Source organism: Mesoplodon bidens, assembly GCF_964165515.1.
Source record: "Mesoplodon bidens genome assembly, chromosome: 8".
In the NCBI taxonomy this organism is placed as follows: Eukaryota; Metazoa; Chordata; class Mammalia; order Artiodactyla; family Ziphiidae; genus Mesoplodon; species Mesoplodon bidens.
The window spans coordinates 26,546,580-26,570,736 of NC_138165.1; the positions used below are offsets into that span (position 1 = coordinate 26,546,580).

At 42.1% G+C, this 24,157-nt stretch overlaps 1 protein-coding gene across 1 annotated transcript in view; it reads right to left on the minus strand.

Annotated features, from left to right (window-relative positions):
- RAPGEF4 (Rap guanine nucleotide exchange factor 4) overlaps window positions 1–17,942 on the minus strand; it is a gene marked incomplete at its 5' end in the record, with an annotated part of 314,253 nt that extends 296,311 nt beyond the window's left edge. The window contains 1 exon segment of the mRNA XM_081243002.1: window positions 17,878–17,942. Within this exon segment, the coding sequence (XP_081099128.1) occupies window positions 17,878–17,942 (65 nt within the window).
- Window positions 17,943–24,157: the final 6,215 nt, after the last annotated feature.

Sequence of the window (24,157 nt, forward strand, 5' to 3'; positions counted from 1 at the left end):
TAAAAGGAAAATGATACTCAGCATACTTTAGAAAAGGAGTTATATTAAATACCACTTATAAATACCATTAAATACCATTTCCACCAGAATTACTAAATTACACCGTTTGGAGGATTAATTGGGATAAACTTGAGATTTATTCCAATTAAACTTGAAATTAACTTCTCTATGATGCTGAATAACTGAAGACTCACTGTCAATAACTATCCTGTTTGGCTTTCAGCCATTTGTTTATTGTTATATATCCAGAAATTAATCTTGTGTTCTAAAACAGAGCAGTCTGATCAACTTTGTTTCAGCAGGTTTTCAGAAATCTGGGTAATTTGAGGTTATTATAATTTAGAAAACATGTAATTGGCCAAAATATTTGGGAAATGGTATGCCCTGAGGAGGTGTGCTGGGATTAGGGCTCAGTTAGAAGACACAAATACACAAGGAGATCAGTTTGGTGCTTTGTGACCACTTAGAGGGGTGGGAGAGGGAGGGTGGGAGGGAGATGCAAGAGGGAGGGGATATGGGGATATATGTATACATATGGCTGATTCACTTTGTTGTACAGCAGAAACTAACACAACATTGTAAAGCAATTATCCTCCAATAAAGATGGTAAAGAAAAAAAAGAAGACACAAATAACATTTCCCACATTTTCTATCATGAGCCTTTTTTTTTCCTTGCACTGTCTATGAACATTACAAGGAACATACTTGAAACACCATTATAGTGGAAAGGCAATGGGGTTTCATCCCAACTTGGTCCCTGGCACTTACCAGCTTTGTGACCCTGGACGGATAATTTAACTTTTTTAAACCTCAGTTTCCTTTATTTGTAAAATACAGATAATAGCAGCTATCTTACTGTCTTCATGAAAAGTAATTTGAAGATATGTATCAAAGCTCTTAAACCTCTTCACACACATTAACTAATTTTAGTTCTATGGATATCTCTATCCTAAGGAATTAATCTAAAACAAAGGAAAAACTGAATATATGGGCTTCCCTGGTGGTGCAGTGGTTGAGAGTCCTCCTGCTGATGCAGGGGAACGCGGGTTCGTGCCCCAGTCCGGGAGGATCCCACATGCCACGGAGCGGCTGGGCCCGTGAGCCATGGCCGCTGAGCCTGCGCGTCCGGAGCCTGTGGTCCGCAAGGGGAGAGGACCCAACAGTGAGAGGCCCGCGTACCGCAAAAAAAAAAAAAAAAAACTGAATATAAAAGGTGATGGCATCACTGATAACAGCAACAATCATTTTTATATGTCTTAATAGTCCAACAATAAGAAAAAACGTATACCATATGATCCATGATTTCAGCCAATAAAAATTATATTTACAAAGAATTTTTAATAATCTAGGAAAATGATCATCCTATAAGGTTAATTTCAAGAGGCATGAAATCTTAAAGTATGAGCTCAAACAGGTTAACAAAATACTCACACCAAAACTACTGTAGGGAAAACACACTAAAATTTTAAGACCATTTATTCCTGGTGATAGGGTTTGCAGAAGTAAATTAATAATTATAAGCCAGAAATGCTTTGATTTGCCCCCAATTAAAACGTACTTCAAATCACAGTTCATTACCTTTCATAAGCTCCTGTCATTCCCTCTGGGAAGGAGAAAGACGTGTCAATACGTGTCAACTTGTAAACACTCTCAAAAAAGAAGCAGGGTGGGGCTTCCCTGGTGGCGCAGTGGTTGAGAGTCCGCCTGCCAATGCAGGGGACACGGGTTCGTGCCCTGGTCTGGGAGGATCCCACATGCCGCGGAGCGGCTGGGCCCGTGAGCCATGGCCGTTGGGTCTGCGTGTCCGGAGCCTGTGCCCCGCAACGGGGAGAGGCCCGCGTACCGCAAAAAAAAAAGAAGAAGCAGGGTGTGTGTGTGTGCCTACTGTCAGCTCTCAGCTGCAAGTCAGCAACTGCTCTCACAAACCCAAGGAGAGAAAAGGACGTGGTGAGAGCAACTGCTCACGTGTCACACCAAGGAGTCGTGCTGCCGTCTCCGATGCCTGCTTTAGCATCTAAACAACGGTGGGACTTTTTCATGTTTTTCTTTTCTCCTATAATTTCCTTTATTACTCACCCTTCACTTTTTAAAATCTCTTTCAATTCATTCAATAGAAGTCCTACAAGATAAAACTCCTGTCGATGACGTTTCTGCTATATAGTTGTAAGTAGAGGTCAGCGCATAAAATCAATTTTATGCCTCTGCTGCTTGTCCCGATTCAAAAGAGAGAAATTCAAATGCTATTCTATTTGTAGAGGCATTCTTCGGTGGCAGAATTGGGCTGCAAAATTCTTTACAGGCAAGTAAAAATCAATAGTAAGTAAATAAATAAAAGAAAACCAAGGATAGCCAAACTAAAATGGAAAGAAGAGTCGCTCCCTTTAGATAATTTTCCAGCATTTAAAAAATCATTCCATCCTATTGTTTTACTTTATGACTGTTCACTCTCACTTCTCCCTAATGCCTATACTCTTTCCCTAAAAGTGATGAATAAGATATACAAATTTTTTAATTATTTCGATTTTGCAATTTGACTACTTTATGATTCTCTTTCAGGTAACCCCAAACAATATCAGGCTTAAGTAATGCCCACTCTTGATTTCTGTAAGCTTCTCTGAGGGGCAGTGTCATTGTTTGTTTCTCCTGTGGCTATTTTGGCTACTTCCAATGATAGAGGCCAAAAACATCCTAACCACCTAAATACAACGGGTGTTTTTAAAATGAACTTTAATATCCTTAATCTGTTGAATGTTGAATTCTAAAATGAGCCTCTAAAGTTGTTAAGATAAATATCCCATGAAGTGCTGAAAAGGTATGAAGCAAAACAATAAAGATAATGGAAAATTCAACTGAGGAAAAGATAAGGTGCATTCACAAGCTGATAATGTACAGAAGATGAAAGAGCACAATAAAACTGTCTTCTATTCCCAGTCAACCAGTTGGCCTTTAAGTCTGGCCATGCTTCGGAGATCTGCCCTATAGATGAAGCCACCTTATTATATGGTCCCGTCAGTATTCTCTGTAACTGCACATTTTTATATCAATAGGGGGCTTCCCATTTATGCTCTGATGACCTGGATAATTAAATAGGGATGCCTGGTCTAAGTATTTAAATTATTTTCCATAAATAAAATGTAAAACTTGGTTACTGATTAGAAAGCTCTAACTCTCACAAATCAGATCTTCAAGTACCACCAAGGAAGATTTTACAATGAGTCTGCTGCATGCAACTACCTTAACATCAACATAGACACTTAACTACTCTTAAGCTGTCTTCAGTTCTTGACATGAAAAAATTTATAAGTATATTGCCATATCATCTAATTAGTTGATGAGGAAAATCTAAGAATTCAATACAAAACATTATCAAAAGGCAGATGGTAGAATAGTGATAGAAAAGTTGTTTAAGAGAGTGAACAAATCCTCAACATGGAAAATTGCTAGAGTTTATAGGTTTTCAGGACCATTTTCTTGCTCTGGTGTATATTTGTCTGAGAGGCTTGTCTTAAGAGAACACTGACCCCACAGAGGTACCAGACAAATTCATCACTGATAAAACTAAACTGGCTAACTATGAAACCAAAAAGTGCATCAGGAGGATGGGGATGTTGATACCACTATCAGTCAGTCATCAGCATTCATGGTCAAAACCATATACACTATATACGATGGAATATTACTCAGCCATAAAAAGAAACGAAATTGAGCTATTTGTAATGATGTGGATAGACCTAGAGTCTGTCATACAGAGTGAAGTAAGTCAGAATGAGAAAGACAAATACTGTATGCTAACGCATATATATGGAATTGAAGAAAAAAAAATGTCATGAAGAACCTAGGGGTAAGACAGGAATAAAGACACAGACCTACTAGAGAATGGACTTGAGGCTATGGGGAGGGGGAAGGGTAAGCTGTGAAAAACGAGAGAGAGGCATGGACATATATACACTACCAAACGTAAAATAGATAGCTAGTGGGAAGCAGCCGCATAGCACAGGGAGATCAGCTCTGTGCTTTGTGACCACCTGGAGGGGTGGGATAGGGAGGGTGGGAGGGAGGGAGACGCAAGAGGGAAGAGATATGGGAACATATGTATAAGTATAACTGATTCACTTTGTTATAAAGCAGAAACTAACACACCATTGTAAAGCAATTATACTCCAATAAAGATGTTAAAAAAACAACAACAAAAAAAGCCATATACACAGTAACTTTCGAAACTCATTTAAATGATAGTACATTTCCTGATCTGTATGGTGCTCATCAATTCTCTAGAGATAGCTTTCTTTTTTCTCAAAAATTAATATAATGAAGACCTAAATGAACAGCATTTTAAATATCTTTAAATAACAATATTTGAAGGATAAACCAAAATTTCAGAATTTATCCTTTTCACCGTTTTCTGAAATTACCTGTGTCTATTACATCCACAAAAGCAATAATATGCTCTAGGTACTATAAATGAAAAACTCAGCTTCCTTCCTTCTTCCCTACCGTGTTTCTCTCCTCTGAGTCTCCTTTACTACTCACACAGAATGCTTCATTTCTGCCAGTTCTGCTCACCAAACGTGGCAGGGGAGTTCACCGAAACAGCACGCAAGTCTCTGATACCAGCTGGGTGTCCTACAATTTAACTCAGTTCTGACACTATCTACCCAGAGACAGCATCAGATCTCACAGGTAAAGGGCTCAGTCCCCCAAGGCTGCACCCCTCACCCCTATTCCAGATTCCAGTGGCAAACTCAGGTTATCACTTGTGGTTTGTTTGTTTTTTTTTTAATTTTTTTTTAAAAGGGCTTCAAATGCTTGGCTTTTTTTAAATTTATTTATTTATTTAGTTAGTTATTTATTTTTGCTGTGTTGGGTCTTCGTTTCTGCGCGAGGGCTTTCTCTAGTTGTGGCAAGCGGGGGCCACTCTTCATCGCAGTGCGCGGGCCTCTCACTATCGCGGCCTCTCTTGTTGCGGAGCACAGGCTCCAGACGCGCAGGCTCAGTAGTTGTGGCTCACGGGCCCAGTTGCGCCGCAGCATGCGGAATCCTCCCAGACCAGGGCTCGAACCCATGTCCCCTGCATTATCAGGCAGATTCCCAACCACTGCGCCACCAGGGAAGCCCATCACTTGTGTTTTTAACCAATCAAGCTATAGATCAGAGGTTCCAACTACCCTCTCCTCAGGTTCGATTAGTTAGCTAGAGGAACTCACAGAACTCAGGGAAACACTTACTTACATTTATCAGTTTACTAAAGAATATGATAAAGGATATAGATGAACAGCTAGATGAAGAGATACATAGGGTGAGGTCTGGAAGGTCCCGAGTACAGAAGCTTCTGTCCCTATGGAGTTGGGGTGTGTCATGCTCCCGGGTGTGGATGTGTTCACCAACTTGGAAGCTCTTTGAACCCCCTACTATTGGGATTTTATGGAGGCTTCCTAACATAGCCATGATCAATTATTAAATCCATTTCCAGCCCCTCTCCCCTCCCTGGATGGGGGGTGGGTAGGGCTGAAAATTCTAAGCTTCTAATCATGGCTTGATCTTTCTGGTGACCAGACCCCATCCAGGAGCCATCTAGATGCCCACCCAGAGTTGCGTCAGTAGAACAAAAGACATTCTTAGTACTTTGATCACTTAGAAATTTACAAGGGTTTCAGGAGCCCTGCATCAGGAACAGGGTCCGAGACAAACATTAGGACAATAGATGCTCCTGGTGTTTTTGTCACTTAGGAAATGACAAGAGTTTTAGGAGCTCAGTGCCAGGAACAGGGGACAGAAATCAACATATATATTTTTTTCTATTATCTTACAGGTATTTTCTCAAAATAAGGCCTTGTAACCAAACAAAAGGGCACTACCTGACCCATGTTCTCTAAAATACCTCAACCACCTATTTAGTAAAGCATGGATTACACTGATGTAAATTCATACTAGATGGTCTCTCAGTTCATTCAAGGTCTTTGATCATATTTGACTTCTGCCAAAACCTGCCTACCCTCCCTAAAACACCACCACCCCTCAATTTCTTCCCCTGTTCTCTACTTTGTTTTCCTTCATTAGTCTTATCACTATCTGCCACTGTAGTATAGATGTGTCTGTTCCCTGACTCCATATCCTCTTACCTTTGGCCTCATAGCCTTTTTTACCACCTAACTTCTCCTGTTTTGTTCACCACTGTATTCCTTAGCACCTGGAACAGTATCCAGCATACAGTAGGTACTCAACAAATAGTTTTTTGAAGGACTGACTGAATTAATTAATGTCTTCCCAACTAATATGTAAATTCATGAGGTCAGGATCCACGTCAGTTTTTCTTAATAACCTATCCCCAGAAAGAACGTCTGGCACATGGAAAGTGGAGAGTAAAATCTCTGAACGAATGAATGAACAGTAGGAAAGGAGAGGACTAAGATCATATCCTTTTCTTACAGTACATTTGGGTTGAGGAAGGAGGAAAGGAGTGTGACAGAGGGAGAAAGAGAAAGGTAGAGGAGTGACAAAAGTAGTCTCGGCAAGGGACCCGAGAGATAGAACTTTCTTATATCTCAGGTTTGTTTAAAGAGTTTATAAAGAAAACATATAAAGACTTCACTGGTGGCACAGTGGTTAAGAATCCAACTGCCAATGCAGGAGACACAGGTTCGAGCCCTGGTCTGGGAAGATCCCACATGCCGTGGTGCACCACAACCCCCGTGCGCCTAGAGCCCGTGCTCCACAGCAAGAGAAGCCACCGCAAGGAGAAGCCCAGGCGCAGCAGCGAAGACCCAACGCAGCCATAAATAAATTTATATATATAAAAAATTTCACTGGGCATAAAGAAAACATATAAGATTTAAGAACTCAACTTTTTCTGTAACATGTTCATTAAGTAGCCAATCAACAAGTAGAAGAATAAGGCTGTCAGAGCCTGAACACCAGGCAAGACATTAATGCCTTCATCTGAGGTTTAAACAGAATTGAAATGTCATATACAATATCAAGAATCAAATTATCAAGTTCCAAGCGATGTCTACTTCCCATCAAAGGTCTTTTCTATTTGTTTTCAACATCTCTAACAATTAAGCCTTTTCTAAGGGCCTTTAAAAAGTACTTCCCGGGGGCTTCCCTGGTGGCGCAGTGGTTGAGAGTCCGCCCGCTGATGCAGGGGACGCGGGTTCGTGCCCCGGTCCGGGGGGATCCCGCGTGCCGCGGAACGGCTGGGCCCGTGAGCCATGGCCGCTGGGCCTGTGCATCCGGAGCCTGTGCTCCACAGCGGGAGAGGCCGCAACAGTGAGAGGCCCACGTACCGCAAAAAAAAAAAAAAAAAAAAAAGTACTTCCCCATTTAATTAAAAGAGAGGTTTTTGAACTTTCAACCAATTTATAGGTAATAATCCTATTGAGCAAGTCATGCTAGTTAATATGCCTACATCTTACAATTTGATTCCATAAAAGGGTTTTCAGAAAATTATACTACTCCTTTTAAGAATGCTTCAGTGCAATTAACACATGTTCCTTAGTTTCTATGGTAACAATTATAGGGGCCAGGCTCTTGACCACCATTTGTGTGTAGAGAGGCACCAACATTCCTCCTTGAGAATACACCCTTGCCCCCACAATTTCACAGGGAAGGGCTGGACCACCATTAAGACATATAGTCTTGTTTGACTATCAAATGAGGATGTAATTTTCCTCCATGTTTGGCTAAGTCCAGAGTCATATAACTCTTCATCTACCCAACAATACAGAACAGTAGCACTCCAGGTATCTACTGAAAAATATTACTTCAAGTCATTGCTACCCAATTTTATTAATTATCAGCAGCTTAGATGTGAAAAAACAGTATTTATGGAAATTTTTCTGAAAGAGAAGTAATCCATCTGTTTCTAAAACAGCCTAAAATCTATCTCAGGATTAAATTAAACAATGAAAAATCTGTATATCATATTGGCCCCCAGGAGAAATCCTCTCTTTCAATGTCCCTTTGGCATTATGCTGTCAAGATATATTGAGAGCCCTATGAAACCCATTGCTGAATTCACTGTTGGGATATTTGTGGAGGATATTGTTCATCATGCTGCACAATATCTTCTCCGAGGTTGAAGAAGTCAACAGGTCCCAGTATCATCCTATTTAATATGCTTACTTAGCATATTAATAGCTTGATTAATTGTTCTTCTCTGGCAGAAATAATTTTTGTTTGTAAATACTGAATAATGAAATAACTGTGCTTCCTTTTTTGAGCTGACTGTGAGAAATCATAGCTTTAATGCTCATGTTAGAAAAGAAGAAAAGTTTAAAATTAATTATCTAAGTTTCCTTTTTAAGAAGCCAGAAAAAGAGAGCAAGTTAAACCCAAAGCTAGTAGGATAAACGGGGTAAAAAAGCACAAATCATTGAATTTCTCAAACAATAGAGAAAATCAACTAAAAATTGGTTCTTTTAAAAGATTAACAAATTGAGAAGCTCCTAGCAAGCCCAGTCAAGAAAAAAGAGAGCAGACAAAAATTACTAATATAAGATTTGAAGGAGGAAACATCACTATATATCCTAAGGACATTGAAAGGATAATAAGAGAATACTAGGGACAATTCTATGCCAATAAATTTGATAACTTAGATGAACGGACAAATTCCTTGAAACGACTTATTAGAACTGACACAGAAGAAACAGAAAACCTGAGTGGTCTTCTATGTATTAAAGAGATTGAATTTGTCACCAAAAAATTTCCCACAAAGACTACTCCTGGTCAGAAGATATCTATAAAACATTATAAGAGGAAATAACACCAATATTACACCACTCTTTTAAAAATAGGGGAAACAGAGAAAAAAGAAATGTTTCCTGGTTCAAGGAAGTCCATTCTCACCCCTTGTGTTCAACTTTGTCCTGGCAATCCTAGCCAAGACAGTAAAGCAAGAAAAATACATAATACAAGACATAAAGATCAGAAAGAATAAGTAAAACTGCCAGTATTCACAGACAATAAGATTGTCTAGATAAAAAATCCTGAGGAATCTACAAAACAACTACTAAAACTGAATAACTTTCCCAAAGTTACACCATTAATAAAATCAAAACTGGAATTTGAAACAAAACGGTCTGGCTCCCAAACTCTCAACGCCTACACTATGCTTTCTACTTAGAGAAGAGCATGCAGCTACACTTGTATTAGCCCACACATCTCAACACAGCCCCTACAGTATGTATTTGTAGTCTCATTTGGTGCTTTGGAAACAGAGGTTCAGAAAGATTAATAATTTCACCAAGATCACATGGCTAAAGGGTTGGAAGTGGCAGAATCTGAATCCAGGTGTGGCAGATGCCATATCAAAGTTGATTTGAAAATATCATGCTTTACAGATTGGATAAGGAAACAATGAAAAGATCCAGATCCAGATGATAAGGCCCTAAAACAAAGCAGTAGAATACAAAGGCCAAGAGAAGAACTGGTGACTGGTTAGGTACAACAAGGGACATAGGAAAGGGAAGACAAAGGTGATGCATAGTTTTGAGAATGAGAGTGGTAGTGTCATTAATAAAACAGGAAAGTAAGGAGGAGGAACTAATGGAAAAGGAAGTTAAGGAAGATGAAGTCAGTTTTAGACAAGCTGAATATCAACTTGTTAGGTTAAGGATAGTTTTGACAGCAAATGATAGAAAACCTAACAAAGAGTGGTTTCTAGAAATAGGGTGTGTTTTTCTTGACAACAAAAAAGCTGAAGGTAGGCAACTACTGATCTATTCAGAAGCTGAACAAAGTCAGAACTGGAGTCTGTATTTCTCCTGGCCCTTCCTTCTGGGATTACAATATGGTTGCCATAGGCCCAGGCTTTAGGTAGTAATTCCACGCAGAAGGAAGAGAACAAAGGAGTGTCAAATACATCTGTATCTTTCATCAGTAAGGCAAAAACTATCCTAGAAGCCTCTAGCAGACTTTTGCTGTGTCTTATTGGCCAGAAGTGTATCACGTGGGTACCTAGCCTCTAGAGAGGCTGGGAAGATAAGTATTTTGTTTTTCTTACCTCTCTAGCAAAGGTAGATGAAGGAAAACAATGTCTGCCCCAAATATTAATGGAATATTTGATGTGGGAATATCCAACAGAGAGACAAAAATGCATCTGGTCTAGATGATAAACCAAGGATACTGAGTGTAAGTAATCTGCTCAGCTAAAGCACAGGAAATGGATTGGTGTTCCAAGGAGGAGTGTGCACAAAGAGAAAAGAGGGTAGTAATCGAGCTTTGTTTTTCTGTTCACGCAGGGGAAGCAAGCAATGCACATGGATACAGCTGAGTAAACATGGTACCCCAGCGCCTCCACTCCAGCCAGTCAGATTGTTTGCTTTCCTATGTTTGGCTGGGTCTTTCCCTGTCATCCTCCCCACCCAATTAGTTCCATCCTCTTTCTCTTCCCTCAGTCACTCAGTATTCCCAAGACGGTCGGTCTCTCCTCTCCCATTCCCTCAACTGTGAATTGAAGGTGCTAGAGGGAAAATTCACTCTTCGTTGCCACTGTTCAAGTGCATAAAAATGGATCTCAATCTGACTAAAGAAAAACTAGCTACCTTGGGGTTGGGGAGGTGGAACAAGATAAGAAGCAGCTACTCTGCAAGGGCTATGAAATCTTATAAACTCATAGGAAATGCAAACTAAAAGGGATCTTCCAATCCTGCCCTCATTGGAGGAGACTGAAGTCCATTTTGGGGAACCCAAACTAAGACAGTGAGGCAGAATTTGCTTTGCTGAGCACCACTCTACCTCTGATGACTCTTTCGGGCTCCTAGGCTGTGTCCAGGAGACTAGGCTGCAGGATCAAGAGTGTGATGGACCGAGTACCTTTCTCTCAGGCCCATTGCTCTGCGAGCACACCATCCCCCATGTACCTCTCATCTGAGGGAGTCCAGCTCTGGCTGAACCTTTCCTTTCCTAAAATCCTGAAAGGACAGGTAGAACACGCACCACAGAATTTAACCCTGGTTACATATTAGGGTGTGTTGTTCTCTAATTGCTCCACACATATGTCGTGCTCCCATGTTCTGGAGCTACAATGAGATGTCCCTCAAGAAGTTGTAGATAAGATAGTGGCAAGTATCTTTACTTTTAAACTTGAAAGTATTAAAGTTTAAAAACAGTATATTGCTAACATCACAAAAAGAGATCACTTGACATTCTGTAACTCATAATGCAAGTAACACTTCTGAGAAGGATTGGTGCCAAAAAATCATATCTAAATCCAATCAAGCTCTAGATCTAAATACCAATTTACAGGAAATACAGGGGACAGGGACTTCCCTGGTGGCACAGTGGTTAAGAATCTGCCTGCCAATGCAGGGGACACGGGTTCGATCCCTGGTCAGGGAAGATCCCACATGTCACGGAGCAACCGAGCCCGTGTGCCACAAGTATTGAGCCTGAGCTCTAGAGCCTGCGAGCCACAACTACTGAGCCCGCATGCCACAGCTACTGAAGCCTGAGCACCTAGACCCCATGCTCCGCAACAAGAGAAGCCACCGCAGTGAGAAGCCTGCGCACCACAACGAGGAGTAGCCCCCGCTCACCGCCAATTAGAGGAAAGCCTGTGCAGCAACAAAGACCCAATGCAACCAAAAAAAAAAAAAAAAAAACAAACCTGTTTCTTCAACAAATTTATTACAAGGAAGAAAAAGAGAGAGCTAGAGGGAGAATCCAGAGATTAAAAAAAGACCTAGAGATATATCAACTAAATACAACTTATTTGGATCCTAATACAAACAGACTGCAAAAAAAAAAAAGAAGAAAATATTGTGAGATAAATGGGGAAATTTGAACTCGGATATTTGATTATATTAGGGAATTAATGTCACATTTTTAAATGTATGACAATGGTATTTTTTATTGAGTCCTAGCTTTTAGAGATATATATGGAAATATTTACAGAGGAAAAAAATACTAAAAGGGACTTGCAACAAAATAATCCTGGGAGTGGTGGGGGACAAGTGGGGGTATGAATAAAACAAGATTGGATGTGAGCTGATGACTCTTGGAGGGGGAGGGGGTGGGACAAGAGAATTATTATACTCTTCTCTCTTCTTTTTGTGTAGTTTGAAATTTTCCATAATAAACTTTTAGAAATAAAAATTAGAATAGAGGGGCTTCCCTGGTGGCGCAGTGGTTGAGAGTCCGCCTGCTGATGCAGGGGACACGGGTTCATGCCCCGGTCCAGGAAGATCCCACATGCCGCGGAGTGGCTGGGCCCGTGAGCCATGGCTGCTGAGCCTGCGTGTCCGGAGCCTGTGCTCCACAACGGGAGAGGCCACAACAGTGAGAGGCCTGCGTACCGCCAAAAAAAAAAAATTAGAATAGAGCTATGCCCTATCATTTCTTAAAAAGTATTCACATCAGTCAAGAAAACAAAGAAGGAACAGCAGAGGCAAATGCTGGTGCCCACTCAAGCCCTTTCCAAGGCAAAGGGGGCCCGTGCAAGGACTTGCCCTCATGGTGGCAGACGCTACTCCATCCTTGAGGAGGAGGATGCCTCTGGCCATCTCACCCTGATCCCATAAGCACTTTCTACAATCAGGGAGCTGCACTGAAGCTGGAGATAAAATGATGACTACAATACAACACAGCAATACATCAAGTGACACACAAAAAGGAGTCAATAGGCAATTGCGATGAAGTCTGACTTGTGCTACTACATTGTTGGACAAAGCGTGCTATGAGAGCACATAGAATGGTTCTCTAACTGGAAGAGGTGATGGCCAAACTGTCCTGAAGGATTCCCTGAATTATCTTCTGATTACAATTCAGTTCCCGGGCTCTGTCGCTCTAGGAAGAGAATGAGCTGGCCCGAAGTTATAAGTGTCCTGATCTCCTGGCAGCTTTGCTTCTCATTGTAAATGCATAACATGGCCTTCTAATAACAATTGGATTTCCATACAGCTTGCCCAGAGAAGGAATACATTAGCCAAAGGATGTCAGTATCCACTTCTCTGATGTTATTTTCAAACTAATGAACTGTCTTTCTGGTTTTTACAGGCTCTGAGAATTTGGTGCCTATGTATCTGTCCCTGAAAAAATGTATTAATTCTTGATGTGCTGACAAGTCAGCATTCCAAGATTGTAAGGCCAGTCCTGAACCCTGGGTAATGTCATCCCTTGGGACCTGCCTGGGTAGACAGACATCAGCCTTCCCCAGTGATAGCCTTCTGCTCTGCGTGCTTCTTTGATCTTCTATATTCCTCAAGGCTGGGACCATGTCTGATGCTTCTTTGATATCTGAGTCATCCTCTTTCACCATGTCTGCTATGAAGCATTCTGGTTTTTAACAAATTTGTTCCTTGATTTCTTTCACTCTCATTCAACCCAATCAAAAATAGCTAACTCAGTATCTATTTGGGGATCAAGTCAGATGCAAAGACACTATGTAAGAGGCATTTTTAGAAACATTAACAATTTTTAAATTCCTTGGCTGTTTTTAAAGATGACAACTTTTCCACACATCCATATCATGTTAACTTCATTTTCTGCTTGGGTCTGTGATCACCAGTGGTCCCCAAACAACCCAATCAGCCAAGGACCTCCCTTGACACTATATTCTAACTGAAGAACAAGAAACCAAACATTGTGAACTCCTTCCCAGACAAAGACAACTTTCATCTCCAGTGGTTTCTCTGTCAATGGCTTAGGTAGATTCTTTCACCTGTAAAAGGGGATGGCAAACTTTTTCTTCAAAGATCCACATAGTAAATACTTTAAACTCTGTGGGCCACACAGTCTCCTGCCATTGTAGTGTGAAAGCAGCCGTAGACAATACTTAAGCAGATGAGCGTGGCTGTGTTCCAATAAAACTTTGCTTATGGACATTGACATTTTAATTTCATATAAATTTCATGGGTCACAAAAGATTAATCTTCTTGTGGTTTATTTCCAACCATTCAGAAATGTAAAAAAACATTCTTAGCTCAGGAGACACACAGGCAGCGGCTTGATCTGGCCCATTGGCCACAGTTTGCCAACTCCTGCCCCATAGTGATGAATACTGGCAACGATTCACTATATGTATTGTGAATATGAGTAGTCCCTTCATAACACTCCCTTACCAACCATGAGAATTATGACCTATAATGGTTCTTAAATTCACAAGTGGCAAAACTTAAAATCTTATGGAAAAAATATTTTCACTAATGTTAAAAAAAATGGTCAACACTTTTTTTTTTTTTTTTTTTTGCTGTACGCAGGCCTCTCTCACTGCTGTGGCCTCTCCCGTTGCGGAGCACAGGCTCCGGATGCACAGGCCCAGCGGCCATGGCTCACGGGCCCAGCCGCTCCGCGGCACATGGGATCCTCCCGGACCAGGGCACGAACCCACGTCCCCTGCATTGGCAGGAGGATTCTCAACCACTGCACCACCAGGGAAGCCCAACACATTTTTTAAAAAGGCATTTTACATCCCAAATACTGGGGTACTATGTAATACATTTCTAGTTACCATCCCTGCTCAGAAAAACATTGTAAGATCAATGAGGTAGTACTAAGCTTGTTTTACTTTAACAATATTGTCTGTTGAGACTTTTTTCAATGTATTTTTATCCATCCGAATGTTCAATGTCTTTCTGATTTTATAATTAGTATTTGTACACTCTCACCTTCTGGGTCCCACCATAGTCCAAAAACTTGGATGCTTGATACATAAAAAGCTTTGGGTTTTCTTTCTTCAACCTAATCCACATATCTGCATATTTTTAACCCATCTCCCCACATGCAAGCTTATATAGCATTGCCTGTCTATGACAACTTCCTAGGCACACTTAACGAACATTTCTATGGGATTATTTTCCTTGTTTTTTTAAAGTTGTTTCAACGTTCATTACATACATCTTTACTCCTGCAGACTTTCTACTTTAACTTCCCTTTTTATTTTCAACCCCTCAGTTGCTCTTTTTCTAGTTGTCCATGCCACTTGCATGATGCAAATATCTAAACTACATTTTCCAGCTGTGGAAAAGGTCCCAGCATCATTTCCCCAAATAGGACATCAAGGATCACTGTACCATTTCCTCTTTGTTTATGTGTGTGCTTGAAAATGTCCATAATCAAGAGTTTTAGAAAAATAGAGTATATGTTCCTATGTTCTTGATTTGGTTACAAGAGGAAATTGTGGTTGAGAAGAAATGAGCATATTTATATGACACACCTGTGTGTCTTTGTTCACATTGCTCCCAGAATTCTCTGCCTGATAAAGGTCCCCTCGACCTCCACGGGCCAGGCAGGAACCTGTGGGAAGCATCCCTGGCAGAGCTGAAGACTCTCTCCTCTGCATTCCCAAAGCATCTCATACATCTCCATTAAAGCACTTATCGTTGCATTGTGGTTAGTTGTTTATGTAGCTGTCCCACCCCTACCCGCCCACCCCCTCAGTCAATAAGCAATGCTCATCTTTCTTTTCCTGCTTCCCCAGTGCCCAACACAGTGCCTGGAACAGAGCATCAAGACTGCATTTCTCAGAAATATCGAGGGCAGCGTCCCAAAAGGAATGACTCCAGGGGCCTTCCCCAGCCAACTTCCACCAGCACCCTTAATCTTCCTCCTCCCCTAAAAAGTTAACAATCTAAGTAAAAATGCAACTTCAAAACAAGTACCTCAAGGCCCTCTTACAATGAGACTGCCACTCCTAAACTCTCCTTCAAAGGAATTCTAGCACCGACACTGTGGAAAATGCAAGGTTCTCTTAAAACCACAAAATAATATGCTCACATGGCACCTCACAGTTTTCAAATTACTTTCATGATAATTTTTTTTCATTTGGCCCACTAATCCTTGGTAAGACAGTGTTATCCTCATTTTTCACACACTCAAGGAAATAAAAGTCACATGTCCAAGATCAGAACTTGTGACTGGTGACAGCTCTGGGCCTAAAATCCTTAATTTATTGATCTGTCTACTCTCCTGAACTCAAGGAATGCTAGGTTCAGTATCTATGGAGGATTCCACCCCCAACTCCACCCCCGGAGGTTTCTCCCCATTATGAATTATAGTATTAGATTAGATTGTGGCACTATGTTCTAAAACTCCATTCCAAACAAAAACGTTTGGGCAAATACACATTATGAAAAGAAATGTGTTAGTTACCTTGTGTTAGCTTGTGTTAATACTGCTCTATGATTTTTGCTGTAAGTACTTATTGACTAAAGGGTTGCCTGTGAATTACTAACTGTTCAAAAAATGGCATGCCATGAATTTCTGCAAATAGAAATATGCAGTCTATTATCTGAAATAATGAGGATAGCCTTACTATTTATAAGTACAAGAACTTGATTTTCTCTTCCTTGATAATTCATCTTTCCTAAACTTTTTTTTTTTTTTTTTAATGCGGTACGTGGGCCTCTCACTGTTGTGACCTCTCCCGTTGCGGAGCACAGGCTCCGGACGCACAGGCTCAGCAGCCATGGCTCACGGATCCAGCCGCTCCGTGGCATGTGGGATCTTCCCGGACCGGGGCACGAACCTGTGTCCCCTGCATCGGCAGGCAGATTCTCAACCACTGCGCCACCAGGGAAGCCCCTTCCTAAGCTATTAAATTCAGATTACTTATCACATTAGCAGGCTCTTCACTTATTCATGCTCTTACTTCCTCTACATAATTCTGTATGAGGAATAACATCCTCATAATAACCATCACTTCAATTCTCTTACTATTTATTGCATGCGACTCTTTCAGTATTAGCACTATCATCTTAGACGTAAACAGGGCACTGCCTGCCAAAAATCTTGCTACTGTGTGGTAATTGAAAGTAAAAATTATTTCTCAGATATATTAAGCTATTCAAATGAGCCACATTTAGCTTTTCTCAAATTACTTGATTTTTTTCAACAAAGGCCTATAATAGTAAATTATGTAAAGCAGGTCACGCTTAAGATTTTCAAGTTTGATCCTGTTACGAATCTGCTAAGTGTAAAAATTTCAATATGGCAGAGCGTAAAATATTTCACACAAATGCAAATAGAGATGTCATGCAGATAGCTGCAGGACATGAATCACTGCCCTGCTGCATCAAACTCGAAAATCAGAGGCAGTTCACTCTGCAAGGTTTCTTACCCAGTTCTTAAAAGTTCAGATGCATCACCTTTTAATCAGGGTAATAAACTATAATTGCTAACATACTGTGTAATGTTTACTGCTAAACCCCCAATCTGGACAAACAGAAAATTTGTCAGAGCCTGAAAACAACTGCAGTCCACTGTTACACACAGCACCCTCCGTAACACAGGGCTGTCGTCGGGAGTTACAACGCTTTATGGTTTTAATTTTATAGAGTAAGGGTCCCTTCCCGAGAGGCAGGGTATTAAGACGAAAGCAGTCTCCCGCGTGACCTTCCTAACACAGACCTTGGGCAAGCGACTGCGGGGGCAGAAGCTGAGAATTTCAGAAGGCACTTGACATCTCCACTGGGTCCTTCACACTTGGCTTTCAGGAACTAAAAAAAAAGCACGTTACTCTGCACCTGCCTTTCCCCCCACCCTCCTTAAAACTTATTTACCCCTGAGGGTCTGAACAGCCGGAAGAAGGTAGGAATCTATTTTTCTGCCCTGTGATGCCAAGGAAAATAAACCCCGACCCGAGCGCGGAGCCGGGAGTCGCGGGGGGCGAGGAGACCGTCAAGGAGGGGCGGGGGGGGTGGGAACTGGCGGGGCTGGGGCTCCCCCCACTGCGCCGCAATTTCTCCACCACGTGTGAAAATCTCGTGCACGGGGAGCCCCATGAGAGACCGGGATCTGCGTCCCCTGGTCCCGGGTGCGGACCCTCCGCTCCCTCCCCGCTCGGGGACCCTCCTCCCGCGGCCCCGGCGGGCGTCCCTGCGGCCGTCTCCTGGCAGGGGCAGCGCGCAGAGCCCGGCCCGGCGGGGGCCCTTCCCCGGCTACCTTTTATCCAGGCAGGCGATCCACTCGGCGGAGGAGGAAGAATGGGCAGCGTGCGCAGCGACCATGATGGTCAGCGGCGCGCGGCGTCCCCCGGCTGCGGCGACCTCCCGCGCTCGCTCTGCCGCTGCCTTGTCTCCGCCTCGCCCGCCGCGCGGACCCGCTCCTCCCGGCCCGCCGCGCGCCCAGCGGCCTGCCGGGCGGGGGGCCGGCGAGGGCGGGGGACCCGAGGGGCGGGACGCGGGGACCGCGCTGCACTGCGGCGCCCGGGGGTGGGGAGTCCCGCGGTCCCGCCCGCTGCAGGGAGGGGGCTTGGGAGCGACCCCGGGTGGCAGGCCACCTGCGACTGGTGGCTGCTGCGTCTCGGGGAGACCTGAGCCCCACCCCTCACCTCGGGGCCTCTGAAGCGTGGAGGGGGGAAGGCGCCGCGGGTGGGGGTGGGGGTGGGGGGACGGGTGTCAGTGTCTATGTATTTTTCATACAGCAAATGCCACTAAAATGGCTGCTGCCTCTCTGTTTCCTTAGAAACCCATTAGTTTCCCTCTGCAGCTGTCAAAACCTGCTGGCGGTTTCTTGCTCACCTTTGCTGTTTCCCCTTTCCAAAGGGATGGAGAGGAGGGCTATCTTGGCTTGGGCTGGGGACGCCCACAGTGGTCTCTGAGTGTGGAATTAGTTTCCCCCTGAAGGGTGAGGGAGGGCTGGGATGGAACGGAGAGGCAGTGCAGGCATGGTTGGAAGCCCAAAGGGGAGGCCAGTGGGCCAGAATGGTGACCAGTGGTGACTGAGGGGTTGACAGACCGAAGTCGCTGGCCTTGAACCTTGAAGTTGCTTGGGCTCCCATCACCTGCTTGATCAAACACACACACACACACACACACACACACACACACTTAAGAATGGGGAGTAGTGGGGCCACAGCAGAACTGAGGTTTGGATTGGGGGCCAAGATCCCACTGCGCTTGGTGTGACCTGAATGGCTGGCTCCACATGCCCTTCTTTCCGTGGCTGGAGTGTGGAATGGTTGGCTGGTCACTCCACCTGTCCCTGGTAGACGAACAAAACAAATGATATGCCTAGAAGTTCAGTGACGTTCTGCCAAAAATCAAATTACACACCGATGGTTGCTTAGGAATTTGGGAACAAGTTAAATCTTTTAGACTACTACCAAGCAGTGTTTTGATGTTGATGTTCACTTGGGAACAGACAATGGGGAAAGAGACATAGCATTGCTAACCTCACTTTTTTTTTTTTCCCTCCCACCCTCCCCTCACTCCTCTGCTCAGAGGGTGTTCAAGGAGACTGGAGAGAATGAAACAGCAGGTGCATTCTGGCACCTTTTTATCCTAATAAAACTCCTCCAAAGGACCTGCCGTTTCCCCTCTGCTCCGTAACCAGGATCTGGTTTCAGACCTGCAGCCGTTCCCTCAGCAACACCTCCCTGCTCAGTGTTTGTCCCCCAGGTGACCTCCATCCTGTTGATTTCTACCGTGTTTAAGGGAAATAACATTTAAAATGCTATACTATACAAAGATTGCCAAAGGTATTTATGTTGCTTTTTTATGCTAGAGGTATGAAGAAGGAAATGAGTCTCCTATATTTATTAAGATTCATTTATAAAGGTATCAGAGAACTCTTGAGAACATTTCAAGGTCACCAAATGCTTTCCCCAAAATGCCTTTAATCAGAGAATATTTATAGGTAAGGAGCTAGAAGCTAGAGGAGAAAAGGACTGCGCATGACCCGTCATTACCGGAGGCTTGGAGTTGCCATAGTTTTTAGCTATGATACTAATAATAGTCGTCATTTACTGAACTTCTGCTGAGTGCCAGTTGCTGTGCAGAGTTCTCTACATGTGTTATCTCATTTAATCTTCAGAACATTTTATGAAGCAGAGCCAGAAGGACAGATGTCCAGGGTTACTCCACAAGACAAATATTTTTGAAAATGTAATGAACTAGAGAAAATTATGTTTATCAGTACTTCCGGGGAGAGTGTTGATTGGGTTGGAAGGAAGATGCCAATGACCTGCTTGGAGTGGGAGTGAGAGCCCAAGGCCTCTATCGTCCATTTTAAAGACTGTAGGTCTAATGAACTGCAAGGCTTTTGTTTTGCCCTACGGGGACACTGCCTTTCCTCCAAATAGGAATTAAAGTATTATTTAAAGAATATCCTTTCGAAGAAGCACCAAGAATCATTGCCTTCCCCAGAGCACACACATGTCCCTATCCAGCCCTGGATGTAGGTTCCAGTAATTCCAATATACTCACCGGGACACAGAACCTCCAGAGAGGTCCATACCCTCAGCTACTGGAGCAGGGGACCCTGAACCAGATTCGGGTCTGTCTGAATCCAAAGCCCTTGCACTGAGTGATGGTGTCACTGGTTGTCTATAATATAAGGGTAAAAGGCATGTCAGAAATGACTGCCCACGTGATAAGAATAAAATGGTTATAAATTGTTTTTTATAATAATTTTAAAAATAATAAACCTGTCTAGTAGGGGAAAGGAAAAAAGAGCATGTATTGATCTTTAGGGGGAAAATAAATAAAAGTGTAGAATAAGAAGTAAATATTACTGATAATTCCGCCACCTAGAGATAACATTGCTAATATTTGAGTACATTTCATTCTATATTTTCTATTTTTAAAAGATACAATCACAAATACACCCATAAACACATGCATATAACTTGCTGCTTACATTCAATTATGTATATATGTGTATAGATACATGTATTCATACAGACTTGAAAGCATTAATATTTTATAGGTTACTTTTTCTACTTGGAATGGAAAAATGATTTGTGTGTTTAAATGAAATCCTCATTAAAAATTTTTACTGGCTACAAAATATTCCAATGTATGGATATAATTTACCTAAACTTTTTTAAAAATTGAGATATAATTGACATATTATATTATATTAGTTTCAGGTATACAACATAATGATTCAATATTCGTATTCATTGCAAAATGATCACCACAATGGCTAGTTAACATCCATCACCACACTAGCTAGTTTTTTTTCTTGTGATGAGAACTTTTAAGATCTACCCTCTTAGTAACTTTCAAATATACAATATAGTGTAATTAACTATAGTAAACTTTCTTTTGAGGCCTATTATTTTGATTGGAAAAAATGTTTCTGCTTAATCTCCTTCCTATAGCTTTGCTCTGTGAGACAGCTAAACATCTCCACTGATGATCTCCAATGAGATAAGGACCAAAAATCACAAGATCCAAGTGTGTTACTGCTAATTATTACTAGTTGTAGAACCTTGAATGGGTTTCTTAATGTTAGAGTTCCATTTTGTTCATCTGAGCAGAGGTTCAAAGTTAGGAATTTGAGGACAAACAGCTGAGTTCAAATTCCAGCTTCATCTTCTACTAAGTGTTTGACCTTAAATGAATTACTTAGCCTAAGACCCTGTTTCATCACCCGTAAAGTGGGTAAATTAATGGTATTATACATGAATATGATGCTTATAGGACGTTTAGCATAAGTGCCAATCACATATGTGCTCAATAACTCTTAGCTGTTATTGTTATTAGTCTCTGTACAATGAAGATAAACAGTATCTGCCCTTTGCATTTCAGAGGGACCTGGTGACAATCATTTGAGATCACTTATGCTAAAGGGCCGTGACATTTGTAAATTGCAAGTTTTGACTATGTAGGATACAAGGGAAACAGAGAAACAGTAAAGCTTTTTTAGACTGAGTCTCAAAACCTTCTCATTCAGTCTATGCCTAGCTCTGGCATTCTTCATAGGACAGCTACAGGTACATAGCACTGGAGAGTTATTGCAATATGTAGATCAACAGCGCAGTAACAGAAGTAGGATAGGGCCCTACATTTTTCCATTCTGAGAATTCTACTGAAGATTGGGCATTCACTCATATCCAGTGTAAGGGGAGGATCTGATTCACCATGTTTTACGTACCTCATGGAAGGTAGGTTATAAAAACACATCCATCACTCCTGCTGGTGCTGTAACCTATTCATTGAAGAAGCAGTACTTCCCAGGTGAAGTTATAACAGCAATTTTAGTGTTTTCTCTCACTGTCCCTTTAAACTTGCTCAGTGAGGGTAATTCTACCCCTGCCACTGGATATAGCTTCTTTGGTCACTTATAGGTAATAGAAAGCATTAGTCTTTCTGTTAGAATATCCAAACCAATATATTACTAAATACTTCAATCTTTAATCAAAGATAAGAATTCTCTCTTCCTCCACCATCTAGAGCTGGTCACAGGCAGGTGTCCAGCTTTTAGGAAAGAGGAGGTGGTCAGCTTCTCCTTTCCTTGCTCATCTCTGCCCCTACTTAATACCTGCTGGTTTTTACCCTTCCAGAAACAGAGGAGTAAGGAAGAGAGGAGGGAAAAGGAGGGCGGGAACAGTTACTTGGCTGGAACAGTTGTAAGATGGCATCATATTTTCTGGGCCTGGCAACAAAGACAACAAAGGTGTCTTTTGGGTGCTTTCATGTATTTTTGGGCGGCCTCCCTGCTGGCCCTTTCAACATGAGCAGGTGTTGCTCGTTTGGTACCAGCTCCCTATTCAGACTTGGCTTTCCTGAGGGCCTCTCCGAACCACCTCCCTCTGTAGGAGAGTCCCAAGGTATCCTCCACTCACATCCCAGGGGTCTTCTTGAGCAGGGCTCAAAGGGGCTGCAGAATGGTTCTCTCCTGTGTGGCCCACAGCTGGTCCGTAGATACACTCATGCCTACTTTGCTCCAATAAACTGAGCGCAGACCAGTCCTAATGATAGCACTTCTCACCCTTGCCAAAGAAGCTCACCAGTCCCTCTCTCCTGATCTTTAGATTTCCAGAGCTGGAGTCAACTCGGACGTCAGTCCCCTGTCCCCACCAACTGTCGGGAACTGTTTTCTGGGTGGTCCATTGAAGCGCTCCCTTCCCTACCCTTGGTGGTGGGACTCACAGCACAGCTTTCACCAAGAAAATACTCCTCATGGAATCCTTCCTCTGTTCCTTCTTCCTAGACACTTTTATTTACTCCTTTGGGTGAGGTGTTTTAGACTCATGAAACTGGTCTTCAGTATTTTGATTGAAAGTCTGCATCTTGCCACCTTACTTTGGAATTTCATATCTGTTCCATTTTGGTGCCTCAGGTGAAATTTGAATTTAGTATCTGTGACAAGCCAGTGAAAACTGAATCAAGTCAAATTTCTTTTCCATACCTTTGACATTAATGCCTGCTCAACCAAGACAACTGCCTTTTCCAGGCAGGGCTATCCACCTGGGAGTTGTAAGGAATACCACATTCATTAGGAACGTACTGCTCACTGGTCCCCTGAGCTTTCCAAAGAAGAAATGCGTAATTTAAGATATCTGATCAGGAAAGCCCCAATTTGTGGGTTATAATAAAAAACTTTGTGGTTTTGATTTAAAACTTTGAAGATTTGTCAATTTGGGGGGAGTATATTTGGATTAAAATCTTAAAACAGTAATAAGCGGGGATACGAAAGTGACAAAAATTTTGTTTACAGTAACATAAATATTATTTTAAAAAATTTTATCCATAAGGCAAAGTCAAATGACCCATAATATTTACATTAGTAAGTTATGTATTACTACATTTCTTTGTGAGTTTTGGGGGCACTGGAATTAGAGCAAACAATAAAATATTATGAAATCAAGAAAAAAATAGGTTTGGGACTATCTAGTGACTGCCTTCCAATTTCCAGATTCATAAAGGATTAATGTAAAAGTTTAAGTCAGCAGTGTTTATACTCCCTGTAAAGAGTCTATATGTGGTTTTAGGCCCTCGTTTCGCAGAAAGATAAAGTGTACAGTCAAGAGGCATAGTTAAAAAGAACCGTCTGTCCCCAAAATTATTCAGTTAAAATTTGTGACTTAGTTATGGAAGCAAGTCCTAAAAGAAGAAAACTCTTTTGCTCCAGAAGTAAAATTGTATTCTAGAGAAACATGCTGACTTCTATATAGAAAACTGATATTATTGTGTTAGTTCATTTAACATAAGAACTCCCTGCATAGAGGGAGTGAGCTGTGAAAGAGCATGAATGCTCCAACTGGCCACCTTTCCAGAAGAGCCTATTCCTCTGGAACCAAGACTGGTGAAAATCACTGACATGCAGATCACTCAGATCCGAACTAGGCATAAAGACTAACCAGGTGCAATACTCCACCTGTGCCAAAGGAAGGCCTCTCGACATGTGAACGTGTTCTGTTCGCCACTTCCTCAAGGTGAGTGGTAAAGAGGCAGTAATGGACTTGGGTAAATAATTTGGGGTGAGGAAAATG